Source organism: Jaculus jaculus, chromosome 3, assembly GCF_020740685.1.
Source record: "Jaculus jaculus isolate mJacJac1 chromosome 3, mJacJac1.mat.Y.cur, whole genome shotgun sequence".
NCBI lineage: Eukaryota > Metazoa > Chordata > Mammalia > Rodentia > Dipodidae > Jaculus > Jaculus jaculus.
The window spans coordinates 183,657,589-183,679,768 of record NC_059104.1 but is presented as its reverse complement, the minus strand read 5'-3'; the positions used below and the strand labels follow the sequence as shown (position 1 = coordinate 183,679,768).

The 22,180-nt window shown below is 51.1% G+C and overlaps 1 protein-coding gene across 4 annotated transcripts in view; it reads left to right on the top strand.

The window, feature by feature from the left end:
- The window catches only part of Plekha7 (pleckstrin homology domain containing A7), a 212,180-nt gene that overhangs the window by 91 nt on the left and 189,909 nt on the right, over window positions 1-22,180 (top strand). For 3 of the 4 annotated variants that reach the window (XM_045146617.1, XM_045146616.1, XR_006636347.1), the window contains exons 2-3: window positions 103-179; window positions 277-334. In XM_045146617.1, the coding sequence (XP_045002552.1) occupies window positions 103-179; window positions 277-334 (135 nt within the window). The remainder of the gene's footprint in view (window positions 1-102; window positions 180-276; window positions 335-22,180) is intronic. The other variant, XM_045146621.1, reaches the window with a different exon arrangement.

Sequence of the window (22,180 nt, the reverse complement as noted above, 5' to 3'; positions counted from 1 at the left end):
CGCGGCGCGGCGCGGCGAGGCGAGGCGCGCGGGGAGGCGGGGAGGCGGGGAGGCGGGCCGGGCCGGGCGGGCGGCGCTAACAGGTGCACCTCTGTCCCGCAGCGACCAGCTCCGCCGCACGACCTGGCTGCACCCGCGCACCGGAGAGCCCGTCAACTCGGGCCACATGATCCGCTCAGGTGGGCGGGGGACGGGCCGGGGCGCGCGCGGGGCCGGGGCGCTCGCGCGGCGGGCCGCCCAACTTTGACGGCACTTTTCTGGCCTTCCTTCCCGCAGACCTGCCCCGCGGCTGGGAGGAGGGCTTCACGGAGGAGGGCGCCAGCTTCTTCATCGAGTGAGTCCGCGAGGGCCACGCCGCCGCCGCGCCCTCCCTCCCCCGGGGACGGGGCGGAGTTGGCGCGCTCGGCTCCCGCTCTGGGGTTTTGTGTGCGCAGAGCGTGGCGGGCTCGCGGGGGCCGGGGGCCGGGGTCCTGCCGCGGGGGCCCGAGGCGAGGCGGCAAACTCTGGGGCTCGGCCTCCCCGCGGGGGTCGGGCTGCTCCCCGGGCCCGCGGGAGGGTGGGATGGATGGATGATGGAGGGCGGGAGGGATGGGTGGATAGAGGGATGGATGGAGGGAGGGAGGCGTGGAAGGAGACGGCTGGATGGATGGAGGGCTGGCTGGATGGAAGGAGGGCGGGGAGGGGCTGAGGACTGGCGCAGTGGGGGAGGGGAGGGGCTCTCGGATAGTGTGGTCCCTGAGGGTTGGACCGGTACCCGGGCGCTGCATCCTCCTCAGTGCCCGCGTTGGGCCCCGGTCTGTCACACACTCCTCGAATGAGCCGTCTAGTCTGAGCAGGGAACCGTGCCCTCTGCCTGGGCTGCACCGCCCTGAGCCCCGGAGCACGGCCCCATGGTCCACATGGGTGTCAGACTCTAACTCGCTGTACACCCCAGTTTTCCCGTGTTGCAGCGGTTCTCTTTCTGCCGGCTCCCCGTGAGATCCGAGTCCACACTTGCCTTTGATCCTTTGCCCCAATGCCTGGCACCGTGAAGGCCCTCAGTAAATGTTTGTTCACAGAATGAATGACCTAGCCAAAGGTCCAGCAGGCCTGTGGTTTGGCTGGTACTAAGTGCACTACAGGGGGTGGGGGTCAGAATTCATTTCTGCGCCAGCTTGGAAACACTGAGGGTCGGTGTATAACGAAGGAAACCCCAGAGCTTTCTTCTCCAGTTTGGCCTCTGGCGTGATGATCGACATACTGATGGATGAGCTTTGTAGAGGGGAGGACTGTCACTGCTCAGCGAGCTTGCAGTCTAGTGGACAGAAGGGACAAAACATAGTTAAGCCAATGAGACAGTGATGATCACTGTGCAGAACATAAAATGAGGCAAGGTGATTTGGAGTGGCTGGGTGGCAGAATTGGTTTGGGATCCTGACCAGGGGTGATTTCTGTGTGTCACTGGCATTTAAAGTTTGACAAGAAGTCATGCTGTGGTGCCAGGGGCCAGGAGTGGTGGTGGTGAAGGGGTTGGGAACAAAGTAGGTCAGAAAAAGGGAAACAGCCAGTGCACATGGTGAAGGTACAAAACCATCAAGCTCAGTGAACAAAAAGGCTCTGTGGCCAAGGAAGTGGTGAATGAAAAGTCACAGGTAGGAAAGTGGTAAATGGCCAGGGTAAAAAGTTTTTTTAGGTAGAGTTTCACTCTAGTCCAAGCTGACCTGGAATTCACTATGTAGTCTCAGGGTGGCCTTGAACTTACCGTGATCCTCCTACTTCTGCCTCCTGAGAACAGAGGGTTTTCATTTCTTTTCTTTTGTCTGTGTTTTGGGGGCACTAGGTTTGACCTCAGGGTCTTACACTCCTAGGCAAGGGCATTACCACTGAGCCATGTCTCCAACCCTTGGGTTTCTGAGACAAGGTCTTGCTATAGAGGTCAGGCTGGTGGCATGTGCTACCATATATCACTTAGCAGAGATTGTAATATGCCCCTCCCCCAGTCTATTTCTTTAAGCAGGAAACTCTGAATGGAGGCATATGGATTTTTGCAATTGTGATGTGATTTTGCATTGATAAGGGGCGAAGGTATGAGGAATCTGTCACTCAGTCTCACAGTTTTAGCTTTTTTTTTTTTTTTGAGGTAGGGTCTCACTCTGGTCCAGGCTGACCTGGAATTAACTCTCTGTAGTCTCAGGGTGGCCTTGAACTCATGGTGATCCTCCTACTTCTGCCTCCTGAGTGCTGGGATTTAAGGCATGCGCCACCACTCCCTGCTTGTCTCACAGTTTTAGACTAGGTGTTGTTCCTTTAAGAAGTCGATGTTCTATGAGGTTTTTCCTTTTTTTTTTCTTTTTCCTTTTTGAGGTAGGGTCTCACTGTAATTCAGGCTGACCTGGAATTAACTATGTAGTCTCATGGTGGCTTCGAACTCATGGCAGTACTCCTACCTCTGCCTCCCGAGTGCTGGGATTAAAGGCATGAGCCACCATGCCTGGCTCTAGCCTATTATTTTAAAGACAGGGATTTACATAGTCCAGGTTGGCCTTGAACATTTGTGCCTACTGAGTACTGATGACACAGTGTGTACCACTACATGACCTGCTTGCCTGATCTTTTTGAGTCCTTGTAAAAGAAATACCAGGAACTGTTGTTATTTAGTTATTTACTTATTTAGAGACAAGATCTCACTCTGTAGCCCAGGATGGGCCTGTACCTTACTGTGTGTGACCCGAATTGTCCTTGAACTTTTTTTTCTTTTTAAATATTTAATTAAGTTAATGTTTTTATTGACAACTTCCATGATTGTAAACAATGTCCAATGGTCCCATGGTAATTCTCTCTCTATTCTCCATCATATCCCCTTCCCCTGTCAATCAGTCTCTCTTTTATTTTGATGTCATGATCTTTTCCTCTTATTATGATGGTCTCGTATAGGTAATGTCAGGCACTGTGAGGTCATGGATATCCAGGCCATTTTGTGTCTGGAGGAGCATGTTGTAAGGAGTCCTTAAATATAATTTATTTATTTTATATATATATATATAGAGAGAGAGAGAGGGAGACAGAGATGGAGACAGACAGACAGACAGACAGACACACACACACACACACACACACACAGAATGGGCATTCTAGGGCCTCCAGCCACTGCAAACGACTTCCAAACTCATGCGCCCCCTTGAGTATCTGGCTAACGTGGGTCTTGGGGAATCGAACCAGGGTCCTTTGGCTGTGCAGGCAAATGCCTTAACCACTAAGCCATCTCTCCAGACCCTGCTCTTGAACTTTTGATCATCCTGCCTCAGCTTCTGAGTGGCTGGACTACAGGTCTGTAGCAGTAGGCCTAGCTCCTAGGCTGCTCCACCGTCCTCCTGCCTTGGCTCTTGAGTGCTCGGATTGCAGGCGTAGCCACCGCACCCGCTCAAAGGCTGCTGCTTGAGGGCAAGCATCCTGTTATTTGTGTCGAAGTCTTGGCTCAGGCTGACACTGCCTATGCCCTTGGTATTTGTGAAAGTGGCTGTGTCTTCAAGACACCATGGGAGTTAACTAGGTATTCTCAGCTTTGGAAACCTCTTGGTTGGAAACATGTATGGGGAACAGACCAGGCAGGGTAAAAGAGCCAGGCATTCAGGAAAGGGCCTGTCAGGACTGGTGCTTGGACTCCAGGCGTCTTAGATGAAATAACTCCCTGTCAGGAGCAGCATCCAAGTAGAACCCATCCAGTGGAGGCTCAGACAGCCTCCTGTGGCTTCTTGGCCTCATGAGCCCAGCACTCTGCACCTGGGGATTAGGCTGTCTGTTGGCCATTGGTCCCCTCCCTCCCTGGCTGTGAGGTCTTAGTATTTATTCTCTGACTTGGTTCCAAGATCCTGATGAGGACCAGCTGATTGCACGAGGTACCTCTTAGCTTCAACTATCCCCGCCTTATCTTCGGGACTTGTGGGGCCATCCTGTGCAGGGGTCATTCTTTCTGTGGGGGCCAGGTTCAGGTAATAGCAGTGGAACTCGGAAATGACTTGTTGGAGGCTTAGAATAAAGCCGACTTTCTCTTCCCTGTGACCTGAAGCCATTCTTGGAACAGGGCCAGCTACAAAACTTGCAGGGTTCCAGTGCAAAGTGAAAATGCTAGACCTCTTGTTTAAAAAGCACAGAAAATGCCAAAACAAAACAAAAAACAGCCATTAAAAGTATTATAGTACGGGCTGGAGGGATGGCTTAATGGTTAAGGTGTTTGCCTGCAAAGCCAAAGAACCCAGGTTTGATTCCTCAGGACCCATGTTAGAGGCACAAGGGGTCTCACGTGTCTGGAGTTCGTCTGCAGTGGCTGGAGGCCCTGGCTTGCCCATTCTCTCTCTCTCTCTTTCTTCCTCATTCTCTGTCAATAAGTCAATAATAAAAGTACTATAGTAAAGCTGGGTGTCAATGAATATATCTGTAATCCCAGGATTTGGAAGTTGGAGACAAGAAGATCAGAAGTATTACAGTATAAGCTGGGCATGGTGGTGAACGCATGTGATTCCAGAACTTTGGAGATGGAAGTGGGAAGGTCCAGGAGTTAAAGGCCATCTTCACTTTTATAGGGAATTTGAGGAGGCCAGCCTGGGCTATGTGAAACCAAAACAAGTCAGTATAATTTGAAACTTCTTCCTTGCTTTGATAGTCTTTCTCTTGTGTTTCCATCTTTTTGAAGGGAGGAGAGAGAGAGAAAGAGGAGAGAAATTGAATGACGATGAGAATGGGTGCATCAGGCTTGCGGCTGCACACGAACTCCAGATTCCCATTCTCCCTGCCTTCCTCTCTCTCTTTCTCTCTTCCTCTTTCTCTGTCAAATAAATAAATAAATAAAACTAAATATTTAAAATTACATATTTTTTAAAACTTTTTTTTTCAATTTTATTTACTTATTTATTTATTTGACAGAGATAGAGGGGGGAGAGAGAGAGAATGGGCATGCCAGGGCCTCCAGCCACTGCAGACGAACTCCAGATGCATGTGCCCCCTTGTGCATCTGGCTAATATGGGTCCTGAGGAATCGAACCTGGGTCCTTTGGCTTTGCAGGTAAATGCCTTAACTGCTAAGCCATCCCTCCAGCCCAGTTACATATTTTATAGTGAGCTCATCTCCATATTTCTGTAAACTATAAAGCTGTAAATGCAGATGTCAGGCCCTTTGCCTCTGATGTAGAATCACTGTAGCCCAGTGACACACAGGTCAGGAGTGCACAGCCCCAGTGACACACGGTTCATGAGCGCACAGCCCCGGTGACACGGCTCACGAGTGCTCCAGCCCAAGGCCCCTGCACAGGACTGAAGCAGGGAGAGCTCCAGGAAGTTGGGAGCGGGGAGTTGAAAACCTGTTCCCCATAGGCAGAGAGCTGAGACAAGGCCAGTGCCAAAGCTTCAAGCCTCCTCCAGTCCCCTTCTATAGTCCATGCTCAGTGTCTCGGACACACCTTTCACATGCAGCAACCCCATTTTTTTAGTTTGCAATTAAAGGGGGAATAGGAGGAGCCAGGCGGTGCGGAGTGAACCAGGTGTGACAGATGTCAGGTGGATCCCAGTTAGCTAGAAGGCCTGTCAGGAAAGCCAGTGAAACTTGACAGACCAGCAATTCCAGAAACTTCATTCCAAGTCAGAAATTGAAGTCTCACACTGATGCTGGGAAGGTAACCGCTTACATGTATTTAAAATGGAAATCCTGAAATCCTCTTGTTGAAGGTTAAGAAAAGGTCCTACAGCTTGCCTGGCTTTGGCATAATCCCACACTTTGCCTTTCACTTCCTGGTGGTGTTATCAAGAGTGAAAGCTGGTTCATGGGTTTCAGGGTCAGATTCTGTGGGAAAGCACTGACAGTGAGGTTTTGTACAAAGCTGAAGGAAGGATTACAAGCCCTGATCTGTACCAAGGTATCAAAACAGCTCCCCAAAGTTCTGAAACAACCTCTAAGACAAACAGTGGCAAGTTACTGAAGGCACTTTGCCCGTGGAGGAGGGTGTTTCCTGTTTGCAGGGCTCTGTGTCAAGATGGTGTGTGTGTGGCATAAATTTCTTCTGCCTTCAGAAGAACTGGGGTTGGGTAATTCAGTGGAAGACTGCTTTCTTAGCATGCATGAGGCTCTGGGTTCCAAGTTCAGGCTGTGAAAGGAAGCAGCAGCAATGAAAGAAAATTGTGCCTCAGTGACACTTTGCATTCTTTTCTGGTATCAGTGGGAATAAATATGGCACTTCTGAAAGCGAAGACCCTGGAAAAGAAGATTGCTTAAAAAAGCAAGAGGGGCCTTGGAGGGATGGCTTAGTAGTTAAGGTGCTTGCCTGCCAGGCCAAAGGACCAAGGTTTCCCTAGTACCCACATACGCCAGATGTACAAGGTGGTGCATGTGTCTGGAGTGAGTTTGCAGTGGCTGGAGGCCCTGGCGTGCCCATTATCTCTTTTTCTCTCTCTGCTTCTTTCTCTCTCAAATAAATAAAAAAGCAAGAGGCGTGGGCTGGAAAAATGGCTTAGCAGTTAAGGCGCTTGCCTGCAAAGCCTAACCACCTGAGTACAGTTCTCTAGTACCCACATAAAGCCATATGCACAGAGTGGCGCATGCAGCAGCTAGTGGCCCTTATGTGCCCATTCTCTCTCCTGGCTGTGGTGGCAAATGCCTTTAATTCCACCATTCAGGAGGTGGAGGTAGGAAGATCTCTATGAGTTGGAGGCCAGCCTTAGACTACATAAGACCCTACCTCGAAAAACAAGTTTGAGGCCTGCTTGGGAGTTTAAGACAAACTTGGGCAATTTAGTAAGTCTTGTCTGAAAATGAAAAGAAAAAGAGTAGGGCTTGGAATTGTGGCTGGTGGCAGAGCATTTGCATAGTGTAGTCTAGGCTCTTTATCCAATCTCCAGAATTGAAAGAATGAACGCAGACCACATACACCAAAACAAAACAAACAAACAAAAAAAGGAAAGATTGACAGTGGGGCAGGGCGTGGGTTACTGGACAACTTGATGAGGTGCCTGCTCTGGTGCCATCTTTGTAGGCTGGCAGGGACAGAATCTTCTTGCTCAGTAAGATGGCAGTATCTCAGTAAACTGGCATGGTGTCTTAAGTAAATACTGGCAGAGGGAAAAACTTGGAGGAATATGGTTTTATTTGCTTGTTGTTTTTAAATGACAAAATATTTGCTTTCTGGCTTTTGGAAATGTGATTGTTATTTGTAGCATGTTTCATGAACCTCATCTGGTTTAAATCTCATAATTACCTCTCCCTCCCCCCGCTTTTTTTTGCTGCAGAAATTTGGGTCATTAGGGTAAAGTGACTTTGCTGCAGTCACATTGGTTCAGTCCTTTCAGGATTCAGGAGAACCTCCTGTCTCCTAGACTAGGGCTTTTCGATGCAGTGGTTAGAATCAGATTATTAAAGAGAGTGAGACAGAAAGAAAGAGGGAGAGAAAGGGGGAGGGAATGGGTGCAGCAGGGCCTCTAGCCACTGCAAACAAACTCCAGATGTGTGCACCACCTGGTGCATCTGGCTTACGTAGGTACTGGGGAATCAAACCTGGGTCTTTAGGCTTCACAGGTGAGCACCTTAACCACTAAGCAATCTCTCAAGCCCCAAAATCGGTGTTTGTATAAAAGTGCATGGGGGAAGGAGTAGATGACAGGTTAGCGGATACAGTGTTACCCGTGGGTGAAGGGCACATGGGGACACTCTACTGTGGGGACTCTTGCAACTTTCTTTTTCTCTTTCTCGCTTTCCTTTTGTTGTTTTCAAGGTAGGGTCTCACTATAGCCAAGGCTGACCTGGAATTCACTCCGTAGTCTCAGGGTAGCCTTGAACTTACAGCAGTCCTTCCACCTCTGCCTCCCAAGTGCTGAGGTTAAAGGCATGCACCACCACAGCTGGCTTTTTTTTTTTTTTTGAGACAAGGTCTTATGTAGCCCAGGCTGGCCTTGAGCTGAATATGTAGGTGAGGATGACCTTGAACTTCTGATCTTCCTGTCTATACCCCTGAGAACTAGAGATTCTAAGTGTGTGCCACCGTGCCTGGTTTATGTTCGGGAGGAAATTGCGGCCTATGCATGGGAGGCAAGCGCTCTGCTGACTGAGCTACAGCCCAGCCCCACTCTGCAGGTTTTATGTAAGTGTGCAGTTACCTGGAGTAAAGAGATCAGTCAGGTATGGTATGTGCTGTAATCTCAGCCTTTGAGGCCAGCCTGGCCTACCTAGCAAATTCAAGACCAGCACAGGCTACATAGCAAAACCCTGTTTATTTCAAAGCAGACAAGCAGCAGCACAGACCCTCACAATGGTGTGTGGCCGCGTCTCAGCACATCTGTCCAAGACCCAGGCTGTCGTAGTCGGGGACCCAGAGCCTAAGGCGGTGTGCAGAGGCAGGCATGCCTCTTTCCTGGGCATTTAGAGGTAGCATGGAAGTTGCTCCTTAAACTGGGCAGCCACTTGGTGTCAGTTCTGACCACTGAGAGACAGATGGATCGTGTGGTGTCCAGGTCACAGGTCTCATCCCGTGTTGCTGTGTAGTCGCCGCACATTCAGGTCCTTCTAGAATTACATGCAGTGATGGTCCTTATGCACACGTCATTTGAGGTAGGGTAGGGGACAGCTTCTTGGCCAGAGCATCAGTGCGACAGCTGGGACTTGAACCTGTGTCATCTTGATGCCAAATAAAGTGCAGTTTCTACCATAGCCCATGGCGCCTGGCTCACATCTCTCCCTTGGTTCCGAGTCCTTCCTGAGGGTCTGTCCACCCAAACTGGTTCATTGTCCTTTCCTTGATGACCCCAATGCAGAAGCCCCTTGAGTCTCAGAAAGACCCCACCAGGAGGAAGAGCGGTGGGTGTGGTCATGGTACCCAGGCAGAGTTGTGAGCGAGTCCTTGGTGCTCTGGGGGAATGGACCTCCTCATCAGAGCACCACCCTCCTCTCTCCTCCTCCTCTCGCCCCCTCCTCCCCTCCTTCTTCTTCTCTTTTCCTCTCCCTTTTCTCTCCTCTCATCCTCCCCCCTCCTCTTCTCTGTTGCCCCTTTCCCCAGGTGTCAGCTGATTCAGCTTAGGGGATGATGAGCCCTCTTAATCCTTCTTAGAGCCTGGCTGCCTTTTGGGGCCTGACAGGGAGCGTGGTAGTGTTCCAGCCAGTGCTTTCTGGGGCTCTCGGGTGTTTCTGCTAAGGTCTGACAGCTTGGAGCTAGCCTGTGGCCTCTCTTTGCCTCCTTAGAACACACCCCATCCTGTGAGGAGAGAGGGCAGAGGCCCCACTCCAGCTTGTGCCCAAGGCCCTTCTGTGTGGCCTCCTATGTGCTGTGCCACTGGGTGAAGGAAGAGACGATGCTCCCCCTTCCCAAGAGGACCGGAGCCAGAGGGTCTAGGTTAATTTAGTCACCGATCCTCGCGTCCTTTGTACTTGCACACTGAGTTGTCCATGTCTGTCCACAGGTGGACTCAGTAGTCTACAACTGGGGTGAGTCCTCTGAAAGAACTGTGGTTTTCAGTGGAGGAGTCATCTGTTTAGTTGCCAGTGAGCAAGCAGATGGGACTCTGCACTGGGCCCTGTGGCCAGAGGTGCTGTCTCCACCTCCATCAGGGCCCAGTGCAAAGGAGGAGCGGACCCTGGCCAGTTTCAGTCTGGGTGCGTGGGGTGCGGCTCTGAGAGGAGAGACCTTTGGGGACGTTAGTTGGTGAGAGAGGAAGGCAGGTAGCTTTGGAAAACAGCAGCCATGGTACATGCATTGGCAGGGGCCAGGTGGGTCATAGTCTCTGTGAGAGGAATAGTGTTGGGCAGGCCCTGAGTGAAACCCTGCACTTGGCTTCAGGAGGGAGGGTTGATGGGGGGCACATTTGCCCAAAGATGGTGTTCACTCCTGTGTCAGAGGTGTGGTGCCTCACGGTGGCTACAGAACAGAGTTGCTGGAATCTGAGGGCTGGGCTCGAAGCCCTGACTGCTGTTAGCGTGGGCAGCCCACTGTAACCTCTGTATCTCCAGGTATTTCTTCACTGGCAAGTGGGGATAGTGACCATGCCTGTCGTCAACCAGTGCTTGGCTCTATGAGAATTTACCCCTACTAAGCTATCCTATGAAGGAAGTGCCTAGTGAGTAGTTGGCAGAGGGGCTGGGTTTTGCTCTCTTGAGGAAATCTGAGGTTGGGCTAGCCAACCTTTCCTTCTAACCTTTTTCCATCCTTCCTCCCTCTCTTTCTCTTTTTCTGTATCCCAGGCTGGCCTTGACCTCATGGCTATCTTCCTTCTTCAGCCTCCTCCAGTACTGAGATTGCAGGTGTTAGCAACTATGTCCAGCTAAGAAGGGTGTTTTCTTCTTTTTAAAAAAGATTATTTGACAGAAAAAGAGGCGGGGGGGGGGGGAGAATGAATGGGTGTGCCAGGGCTTCCAGCCTCTGCCAATGAACTCCAGATGCGTGCACCACCATGTGCATCTGGCTAATGTGGCTCCTGGGGAATCGAACCTGGGTCCTCTGGCTTTGCAGGCAAGTGCCTTAACCACTAAGCCATCTCTACAGCCTGGTGTTTTCTTTCTTTCTTTTTTTTTTTAAATAATATTTTGTTTAGAGAGAGAAAGTGGAGAGAAAGAGAGAGAATATGAATGTAGGCACATACCAGGGCCTCATGCCACTGTAAATGAACTCCAAACACATGTGCCAAATTGTGTTTCTGGTTTTATGTGGGTACTGGGGAATCAAACCTGGGCCAATAGGCTTCACAAGCAAGCACCTTTAACCACGGAGCCATGTCCCCAGTCCAGATCTATGTTTGAGACTTGTCTTTATTTTTTATTTGGCTTTGCTTTTGTGTGTAATGTGGTGTGCGTGGTGTAGGCACCTGTGTGTGCCCATGCAGTGTGCCATGTGCTCTTCCTGTGGCAGGGTGTGGTAGCCTGTGGTGGCCAGAGTGGAATGCTGGGTAGCCCACTCTATCGCTCTTCTGCCTGCTTGCTCATGAGCCGAGTCTCTTACTGACCTTGGAGCTTTTTTTTTTCTATGAGCTTTGAAGATGCTCTGGTCTCTGTTCCTCTAGGAGACTTGGGTTACAGGTGCAGGTGGCCACACCCATTTGTTTATGTGGGTCTTGGAGTGTTGCAGTCCGGTTCGCATTGTTGGTAGAATTCACCCAACCAAGAGCAGCTTCTGGGAAAAAGAGGTTTATTTTGGCTTACAGACTCAAGGCGAAGCTCCACAATGGCAGAGGGAAAATGATGGCATGAGCAGAGGGTGGACATCACCCCTTGGCTAACATCAGGTGGACAACAGGAACAGGAGAGTGTGCCAAACACTGGCAAGGGGAAACTGGCTATAATACTCATAAACCCGCCCCCAACAATCCACTGCCTCCAGGAGGTGTTAATTCCCAAATCTCCGTCAACTGGGAACCATGATTCAGAACACCAAAGTTTATGGGGGACACCTGAATCAAAGCACCACATGGAGATTCTAACTCAAGTGGTCTGTCAGCCTCGTAGGCCTTCGTGCTTGCATAAGAAGTGCTCTTAACCATTGAGCCATCTGTCCAGCCCAAGACTGGTCTTTTATTTTATTTTATTTTTTTGAGGTAGGGTGTCACTCTAGCCCAAGCTGATGTGGAATTCACACTGTAGTCTCAGACTGGCCTTGAATTACGGCAGTCCTCCTGCCTCTGCCTCCTGAGTGCCAGGGATTTAAAAGGGGTGTGCCACCACACCTGCCTTTTTTAATTTTATTTTTTAATTTTTATTTTATTTGGTAAGACTTGTTTTTAAACAGAAGCTGGGCAATAAGTGATTGGAGCTAAATACCCAAAAGCAAGTGTGGATCTGGGAAGGCCCATGTGACTGTCCATCCTGAGAGAACATTAAAGGCTTGCTGGGCTCAAGGATCAGCACATGTGGTTTCCACTCCCTGTCCACCAGTCACCCGGCCCCTGTGGAGGTACTTCTCCGTGTTCCTGCTTGCATTGCCCTCCAGGCTGTAGGGAGGCCGTGATCTTGGAGTCTGTATTGGACACTTAACCTGGATATGAACTAGAGCAGTGTTCCTGAGTGTGGAGCCAAATAGCCTGTATGGTGGCTGGGAAGCAGCACTCATTCCAGGTGCCACACACAGGACCCTCACGGCTGGTCACTTCAGGTGCCACATACAGTACCCTCACGGCGGGTCACTCCAGGTGCCACACACAGGACCCTCATGGCGGGTCACTCCAGGTGCCATACATAGGGGACCCTTGCAGCCGGTCGCTTCAGCTTCCGCATATGTACAATAGCGAAGCTCTTTTCCTCTCGGGCACATTGCTTGGCCCATCATAGGCATTGGGGCATTGTGAGTCTCTTTCATGGGGAGATCATCTGTCTCAATTCATTGGACTGAGCTAGGTGAAAGGTCTTGAGGGGAGCAGTGGGGCGCAGCTGTCTCTGAAGGCCTGGTAATTACAAAGGGGGAGTCCTGGGAGCAGGTTCCTGATCGGTTTCCCTCTTTGGAGGTCCGGCAGTACCACCGTCTCCTCTGCCCAGACAGTGCTGCCAGTCCCAGAGGGAGGTGGTCAGGCTGACCAGTGAGCGGGTCTGTGTGTGTATGGGAGGGGCGGACAGCTCCACCTTTCGTGGACTCATGGAGGGCGGAGGGCCTGGCTGAGGGTGGAGGGTTGTCCCGAGTGAGCCTTGGAGGACCCGAGGCCAGCGGACTGCCGCGGGTAAAAACAGAGAGTGAGCGCACGGCGGTGATGGTGAGGGAGTCATGAAGATACCTGCCCTTGCCCTGTCTCAGCTGATCCTGGGACGTCTGAGGCAGTGTCCCAAACAGCTCCCCTCTCTGAGGCCAGTATCAGGCACAAGGTCAGTGCGTTTAGTTTAACTTTTTTTTTTTTTTTTCCAAGGTAGGGTCTCACTGTAGCCCAGGTTGACCTGGAATTCACTATGGAGTCTCAGGGTGGCCTCGAACTCATGGCGATCCACCTACCTCTGCCTCCCGAGTACTGGGATTCAAGGCGTGTGCCACCACACCCAGCTTTAGTTTAACTTTTGATCTGGTCTTCTAGAAACTGGCTGACATATGAGAAGAAGAGAGCAGGGTTGTGAGCTGAGGCAAGAGTCTGTGCTTACGGAGCGAGGGAGGCTTGCCTAGCCTGGCCCAAGGGTTTGGAAAGTTTTTTTTTTTTTTTCGAGGTAGGGTCTCACTCTAGCCCAGCCTGACCTGGAATTCACTATGTAGTCTCAGGGTGGCCTTGAACTCATGGTGATCCTCATACCTCTGACTCACGAGTGCTGGAATTAAAGACGTGTACCACCATGCCTGGCTTGGAAAGAGTTCAGCACATCTTGAGCTGGGTCTTTAGAAGATGAATGCTGTGCAGCTAAACCTGTAATCACTGTACTCATGAGCGTGTTTCTAAACAGAACTGGTGGTATTTCCATTTACGGGGGCTTTGAATAAGTACCTTTTTTTCACTTTGGAGTGTGGGTGGGTACTGGAGAGAGCTCAGCTGGCCTCTGCCTTGGCTTTTTCCAACCCTTCTCACCTGAGACTGGGTCAACGCCATTCTGTTTGGTGCCGGTTGCTTTCTGAGCCACAGGCTATTAATTCCTGGGGGCGGGAGGAGGAAAGTAACTGGCTTCATGTCTGAGAACAGGCATTCAGATTAGAAACTCTAGCGCATACCTTTATTCTGAAAGCAGCAAGGGGGTGAGTGCCCTGTGCTGGAGGGCGATGTGGCATTGAGGGTGATCCCAGGTCTCTAGAGTTCTGGGCTGGAGCTGGTGGGAAGGTCTTTAGGCTTATGTTGGATTTTGATTGGTCTGGGTTGCCAGTGAGCTGCATGATGGGGCAGAGAAGCTGGCACTCTGGGAGCCACCTGCTTCTGTCAAGTCCCTTTTGACGTTTGTCCATAGGTACCATTCTCAGCAGACGCCTGCTTCATTAATTATTGCACGGCCAACTGCTGTTTACAGATGGGGCTGCCGAGGCCTAGAGACACTAAGGAGCGTGATGTGCAGGTGTTAGGTAGCAGAAGGCTTGCCAAGGGGCCCTTAATTGGGGTCATCACAGCTCCTTTGGCCCCAGTTTCTCCTGCTCGACTGCACTACACGCTGAAGAGCTGTGCTGAGGAGGCTTTCCTGAGTTGTGCGGTTTGTATCAGGGAAACTAGTTTTGCACAGGTCACTTAGACCGGCTGTGACCGGGTGAGGAGAAGAGGGTGGAGGAGGGGGCAGCCTGAACTACTGAACTGGGACTCAGCAGAAGCAAACTTGGTGAGGCCCCATGTAGAGGCAGCTCCTGGACATAGCACTGCCCTCGCCCAGTACTCCCTGGGACTAGATGAGATCCTTAGGCTTTGCAGGTGGCTTGGGCTGGCTCAGGCAAGCCGAGGGTCTTGGCCTTCCTACCTCCTGCCTGTCACACGCTGAGTGCCAGGGAAAGCCAGCAGCAGCTTAGACCACCTCTCTTTCTGTCATTTTCTCTTCCACGTCAGGCAGGCTGAAGGTTCCTGCAAGGAGAGAGGTCTGGAACAGAAGCTGGCCTTCATATCACATGTCCTTTGCTATGGACATGGCCACCTTTAGAAATGGAGCTCTCCACAGGCTGTATCCAGGTAGAGAGAATATTTTGAAAATAGGCTCCTCCTCATAGTGGAAGAGTGTAGGAGCAGCCGGGGGCCGGCAGGGAAACTCCACAATAGAAACTTCACTCCCTAGCGTGCCTCCTCATGCTAGCTTCAGGGGTTACTGCTCTGTAACCTGCCCTTTGAAATTCTGGAGGTAGGATAGGGAGGCAGGATGTGGGTGGAGCAGAGAGAGGGTGGTGACTTTCACATCCTCCCATAGACACCTCAGTATGGTGAGGAGGTGGTGATGGGGAGCATTGTCTACATGGGCAGGAACCTGAACTGTCCTAGCAAAGAAGCGAGCCGAGGGAACCCCCTAGCCTGTGATGCTGCGTCCTGTAAAGAAAGTGCTTGGCATGGCGGACAGCTCAGGCTAAAGGAAGCTGGTGTCTGCAGGGATGAGAGTCACTCTGGGCTTTGGCGTTTAGGTTAGGCATGTGGTGGCTGGCTGGATGGTCCTAACTGGGGACCTCAGGATCTTGGCTTTCCTCCTGTTGGTTGGTTCCTGCCTCTCTTCTCTGAGCATCCTTTCTGAGCAGATGTGGCCTCAGGTCTCTCTGCTCCTCAGGCTGTCCTGACTGTCAGGGGCTGCCCTGTGGCACTCCTTCCCCAAGCAAAATCTGGCAGGCCTGGTGTGGGATCAGGTAGGTAGGAGGAGGAACCTTCTCCGAGTCCACTCTTTCTGCTGAGGACCTCAGACCAGACTGGGACTCACACCCAGCTTTGCTGGGCCACTTTGATCTTTAGACAGTATGGCTCTGGATCATGAGTGAGCACACAGGCTTGAGGGCTGGACTTTGTGGCTAGGGAGCTTTGGTGAACTATGTTAACCTCTGTAAAACAGGTGAAGTATTCATTCTCAGAACACTGGCCTCAGGCCTCTCTGTTCCTCAGGCTGTCCTGACTGTCAGGGATTGCACTCAATGAATTTGAACAGTTATTTCTATGAATACTGCCTATTCTCTGTAATGTGTTTGGGCAATCCCTTGATTCCTTGGCTGAGATCCTCCAGGGCCTCCTGTGTTTCTGGTACCTGGTCACTTTGTCTTGTCCACCTGGCTCAGATTCTCAGTTATGGTCATTTTCTTTCGTGTGCGTGTGTGTCTGCATGCAAGTGTTGGGAGGCCAGAGGAGAATGTAGAGTGTCCTTTATTGCTCAACTGTGAGTTTCCTTGAGCTGGAGTCTCTCTTTGAACTTGGAGTTGTTTTTGGTGAGACTGGCTGACCAGTGAGCTTCCGAGAGTCTTCATTTCTGCTCCCCACAGGACTGGGCTACAGGTGTGCATGGTTATGTCCAGCTGTCATGGGGGTCCTAGAGGATGAAACACATTGTGAATCAGGCCTTTATGCTTGTGTAGCAAGTGCTCTTCCCCAGTGAGCCATCTTCCCCCCATGTAGGGCATTTTCTAATGGAGAACATCAGTTGTCCTGTGGCTTTAACCAAGGGATTAAGAATGCTCAGAACAGCATCGTGTTAGAGTTTGTTGATTTGGGCATCAGATAGTACAATAGCAGACGCTATGTCTGATCTGAGTCCTGCCTTCCTTCCCCTGGGCAAGGGGAGAAAATGCCCCAGTGATTATGGAGGAGCCAGAGGAGAGGCCAAACTCAGCTTAGTTTCTCTTTCTTTTTTGTTTTAATGCAAGAGAGACAGAGAATGGGCATTTGAGGGCTTCTAGTCACTGCTAAACGAACTCTAGACTCATGTCCACTTCCTGTATCTGGCTTCACATGGGTACTGGGGAATTGAACCCCGGTTGTTAGGCTTTGCAGACAATCACCTTAACCTCAGCTTAATTTCTTTATGCACTTCTGCTGTGGCTCTGGGGAATAGTAAGGGTCCAGGCAGTATCAGGAGAGGGGAGGGTCAGGCAGAGTGTATTGAGGCATCTGGTAAGAATTGTGGGTGCTTCATGGACAGGTGCACCCGGGAGGGAAGAATTTAGGGTCTTGCCACATTGGGGAAGCCTTGGGGTCTTGTGAGCTTGTGAAGAGCTGGGGAAGAGTGAGGACCAGCCTTTGTCATTGGACACTTGATCAGTGCTGCCTGGGCACTGTAGGTTCCAAATGAGTAAAGAAGAGTAAGATCACTGGATGGCAGACTTGCCTGGAAGTTAGGAGCTGGGGCTGCAGTACAGGGTTACCTGGGCTTGAGTCTTCCTGTTCCTGCCACCTGCTGGTTTGTGATATGATCCTAGGCAATTGTGTGACCTGTGACCTTTGCTTCCTCTTCTGGAAGGTAGGCAGACTAAAAATTCTTTGTTTTGTTTTCAAGGCAAGGTCTCACTCTAGTCCAGGCGTACCTAGGGACTGGAGGCACAAGAAGGGCTGGCCAGAGAAAGAACGGGTGTGGGGGGAGCTGCTGGTGGATCTCCAAAGCCAGCAGGGTTTTGGTAAGTGGGGTCTCGTTGATGGAGGTAGAAGAGTCCGCTCAGGTAGAGCTGTGTCAAGTACGCCCTGACCTGGGACACAGGGTAACAGAGTCTACAGGGTGGGCGCCCAGGGCACCATAGCTTCCTCCCATGGGACCCAGGACCCGGGGTGAGGAGTCTACAGGGTGGGCGCCCAGGGCACCATAGCTTCCTCCCATGGGACCCGGGACCCGGGGTGAGGAGTCTACAGGGTGGGCGCCCAGGGCACCATAGCTTCCTCCCGTGGGACCCGGGACCTGGGGTGGAGGAATCTACAGGGTGGGTGCCCAGGGCACCATAGCTTCCTCCCGTGGGCTCTGGCAGGGCTTCGGGAGGGCCAGGTGGACCGTGTTGGAGGTGCTGGTCATTCTGAGACACCTCATGCTGGGCATCCACAGGGTGGGGCTAGAGGAGGTAGGTTGGTACATTGGGGAGAGCACACCAAGCAGGTGAGGGCTGGCCTCCAGACCAGGCTCAGGCCAGTAACATACACCATGGACTGGTAGCACTCCTGTCAGGGACAAAGATGGAGGGGGTGGTGTGCTTGTCCTAGGAGTGGCCTAGTTAAAACTGACCCCTGGCAGTGTGATAGCCACCTGCCCTCACTTTCACCCATGGGCCAGGCCCTTGTGCTTTTCCTCCTTCTCCAGACTCAGCCAGGTACACAGGTCCCTTCACCCCCAAGAGGAGGTCTGGTCCCCGGGCCTGGGGCACACGGTGCAGCTGGGGAAGGCCATGGGGACCATGAACAAAGTGACAGTGAGGGAAAGACACAAAACACTGATGTTTTTGTCCCTTCCAACTGCTTTTGTTCCTCACAGTTTATGTGCCCTTAGACTTCATTATCTGGCCCGCTGTCCTGAGTCTAACACCGCTTCCCTTCCTTAAGTCCACCCAGAGTCTTTAGAATGAGGCAGAGGTTGAGCACCGCTCCCTTTCTCAGGCTGGCCCGTGTTCCTTTGGTCTGTCCCCACTTCCCCGAGACCTCTGGAACTTCTGTGGCTGGACCTTTACACATGGGTCTGGGGAAGGTTGTCAGTACAGGACTTTAAGCTTTAACTGAGGTTGTGAGATGGCAGAAACTCTGAAAATGATGTTTGTAAGCATGTGAAAAGAAGGTGTGTTACGTGGTTGCCCCTGGTGCTGTTTTTCTAGTCTGCCATCCAGTGTGAAAAGGTACCCAAAGGAAAGAAAGTGTCCTGGGTTCATTACCGCACTAACCACACTTACGCGGGGTCTCCCGTGTGCATTAACTGCCACTTGGCCTGCAGCTGCTGCGCCCATCCGCCGAGCACGTTGTCAGCAGTGCCGCCCTGTGAAGTGGAAGTCGCCAGCAGAGGCTGGGAGAAAGTACCCCCACAGAGGACCCACTGATGCCGATGGCCGGTGGTGAACCTGGCTCTGAGGACGTGTTGGCCACTGTGGGAGGCTCTGCTGAGCCTGTGGGAGTGGGCTGTGGTGCTGAGCCTGCTCGGTATGTGGTGGGAGGAGGAGGGCGGGCTGAGGGTCGTCCTGAGACCTCGGCTCCCCCCGAGCTGGGCAGGTGGGCTAAGCTGGTAGGTGAGGGGCTGGCATGGGTGCGGATTCCTCCGACCACATCAGGTGTCACTGACAAGCCTGGCGGAGCTTGTGGCCATTGAGTGCTTTAGTGCTTTCATGCATTAGTTGCCTTGATTTGTGGGATAGCCCTGAAAGGTGCTAGTCTTCCCCGTTTTAGACAAAGACACAGGCTAGTGAAGCCAGGCGTGGTGGTGCACGCCTTTGATCCCAGCACTCAGGAGGCAGAGGTAGAGGATCACTGTGAGTTTGAGGCCACCCTGTGACTCCATAATGAATTCTGGGTTAGCCTGTGCTACAATGAAACCCTACCTTGAAAAATGGAAGAAAAAGAGAGAGAGAGTGAGTGTGTGTTAAGAGATAAGTATAGTAATGAGAGGGGGAGGGGATATGATGGAGAGTGGAATTGCAAAGGGGAAAGTGGGGGGAAGGAGGGGATCACCATAGGATATTGTTTACAATTATGGAAGTTGTCAATAAAAACTATTTTAAAAATATTCAAACAAGGCCGGGCGTGGTGGCGCACGCCTTTGATCCCAGCACTCGGGAGGCAGAGGTAGGAGGATTGCCGTGAGTTTGAAGCCACCCTGAGACTTTGTCGTGAATTCCAGGTGAGCTTGGGCTAGAGTGAGACCCTACCTGGAAAAACCAAACCAAACCAAACCAAACAAACCAAAAGGGCAGTGAGGCTGCAGGTCCACAGTCACATGACTAAGTAAATGTCTTCTGATTCCAGGCTTGCGACATAACAGGGTACATTCATGACTTCATTCAAGCCTTGCCAGAGGTACGCATTTGTGTGTAGGGCTGGTCCCAGAGCAACACCCACAGCCTGAAGGGGTGGAACCAGGGCTGAGTCAGACAACAAGGTACCTCACTGCCTTCCTTGCTAGGACTTCCTTCTTCCATTTTTTAAAAAAACATTTTAAATATTTGAGAAAGAGGCAGAGTGAGAGTGAGTGAGAGAGAGAGGATGGGTGCACCAGGGCCTTCAGCCACCGCAAACAAACTCCATATACACGTGTCTCCTTGTGCATCTGGCTTTTGTGGGTCCTGGGGAATCAAACCAGGATCCTTTGGCTTTGCAGGCAAATGCCTTAACCACTAAGTCAGCTCTCTGGCCTCCCTCCTTCCATTTGGAACAGCCTGGAAGCAGGTGTTTGTATGTGCATGTGTGGTAGTCTCCCTGGAACCGCCCTTCCATGCTGGATCTCAGGACCTTCTGCTTCCCTCCCACACAGTTGTTGCTTCCTTCCTGGAGCTCCCAAGACTGGCATGCCACCAAGGGCCTGGGGATAAAGCGACTTTCTCTTTGCGTGTACCTAGTGCAGGTGTGTGGCACCAGGCAATTTCCAGGGAATGTTGCAATCTCCTAAGCATGCCCTACTTGAGCAGAACTGGACTCTTCTCATCACTTCCTCAGCCACTGTCCTGGCCCGCGCCCCTGTCACCTATCTCCTGGGCAGCTGTGGTAACCTGCTACCTACCAGTCCAGAGCTTCTCTACCCCTTCCCCGATGAAGCAGCTCGAGGGATTATTTCACAGTGGCACTGACTCACGTCCCCTCTCAGCTCAAGCCACCTAAGGGTTCTGACACACAGTGGAACCCAGGGTCCTTACAGAGAGGTCCACCCGCCCTGGTGGTCCCACACCCGTCATCTTGCTGACTTCCTTCCCACCCACTTCTATTTCTCACACACAGAACAGCCAGCCTCAGTGCCTTTGTACTTGCTGTTCCCAGGCCCAGATTTTTCTCTTCAGATAGCCCCATGGCTGCTGTTGCAGTCAGGTTCGCCTTGCTGGTAGAAATCACCCAACCAAGAGCAGCTTCTGAGAAAAAGAGATTTATTTTGGCTTACAGGCTCGAGGGGAAGCTCCACGATGGCAGGGGAAACGATGGCATGAGCAGAGGGTGGACATCACCCCTTGGCTAACATCAGGTGGACAACAGGAACAGGAGAGTGTGCCAAACACTGGCATGGGGACACTGGCTATAACACCCATAAGCCCGCCCCCAACAATACACTCCCTCCAGGAGGCATTAATTCCCAAATCTCTATCAGCTGGGAAACTACATTCAGAACACCTAAGTTTATGGGGGACACCTGACTCAAACCACCACAGCTGCTGTGCCCGCATTTCAAGTCGCTGCTCAGCTATCACCTTTTCAGGTGACATCTTAACACCTGTCTCCAAGCACCTATCCTTTAGCCCTACTCTTTTTTATTTTATGTTTTTGTTGAGGTAGGGTTTCACTCCAGCCCAGGCTGGCCTCGAACTCATAGCGATTCATATCTCTGCCTCCCCTATGCTGGGATTAAAGGGGTGCGGACCACGCCCGACTTAGTTCTGCTCTTCTTTATAGTCTCCACCTCCACCTGACCTAGATTTTATACACACACACACACGTGTTTTTGTTTTTCAATGTACAGGCTGACCTGGAATTCACTATGCAGTCTCATGCTGGCTTGAACTCACGGCGATCCTCCTACCTCTGCCTTCCAAGTGTTGGAGTTAAAGGCGTGTGCCACCACATCCAGCTTGTTTTTTTTTTTTTTTTTATTTATGTACACAGCCTATATACAGCCATGTTGGTACCATCGTCAGTGTCCTCCCTCCTCTGAAGGGACCCTCCTCGTTGGGGAATGTGTGACCCACATACATTTTATCTTTCCCCTCTAAAATTGAATTGTGGACACAAGGAAATGCGAGGCTATCTGGGGCAAGGCTGTGCCTAGTTCCCAGAAGAGAGAAGGGCATAAGTAGATGGTCAGAAAGTGATGCGAGTCATTTTGTGACATAGGAAGATGAACTGTGACATACCTGTGCAGCCTGGCACCTGCTGATGGCATTGGTGATGGTGACTGAGGGTGAGAGGTCCTGCCTTTTTTTTTTAAACTTTTATTTGTGTGCGTACATGTGCACATGTGCACAGATGTTGCACTCAGGTTTGCATTGCTGGTAGAAATCACCTGACCAAGAGTAACTTGTGGGAAAAAGAGGTTTATTTTGGCTTACAGGTTAGAAGGAAGCTCCAGTGATGGCAGGGAAAACGATGACATGAACAGAGGGTGGACATCACCCCCTGGCCAACATAAGGTGAACAATAGTAACAGGAGAGTGTGCCAAACACTGGTATGGGAAACTGGCTATAACACCCATAAGCCGCCCCCAACAATACACTCCCTTCAAGAGGCATTAATTTCCAAATCTCCATCAGCTGGGAACCTAGCATTCAGAACACCTAAGTTTATGAGGGACACCTGAAGCAAACCATCACATTCCGCCCCTGGCCCCCATAAACTGATTATCCATACATGATGTAAAATGCAATGCATCCAGTCCAACTTTAAAAGTCCCCATAGTTTTTATCAATCCCAATGATGTTCATATATCCCCATAGTACAAGGTGTTTTAACTGAGCCATAATACCAAAAAAAAAAAAAAAAAAAAATCCCTCCAAAACCCATAATGGCACAGAATATTCATACTACAAAAGATGACATTGGGCATAATAAAGAAATATTCAACCAATCCAAGATTAAAACAACCAGGTCAAACATCAAACTCTGTAGCTCCAAGTACATTAACTCTAGCCAGTGACAAATCTCCAAGTCCGATAATTCTAACCAGCGACAAGTGTCTGGAGTTGCATT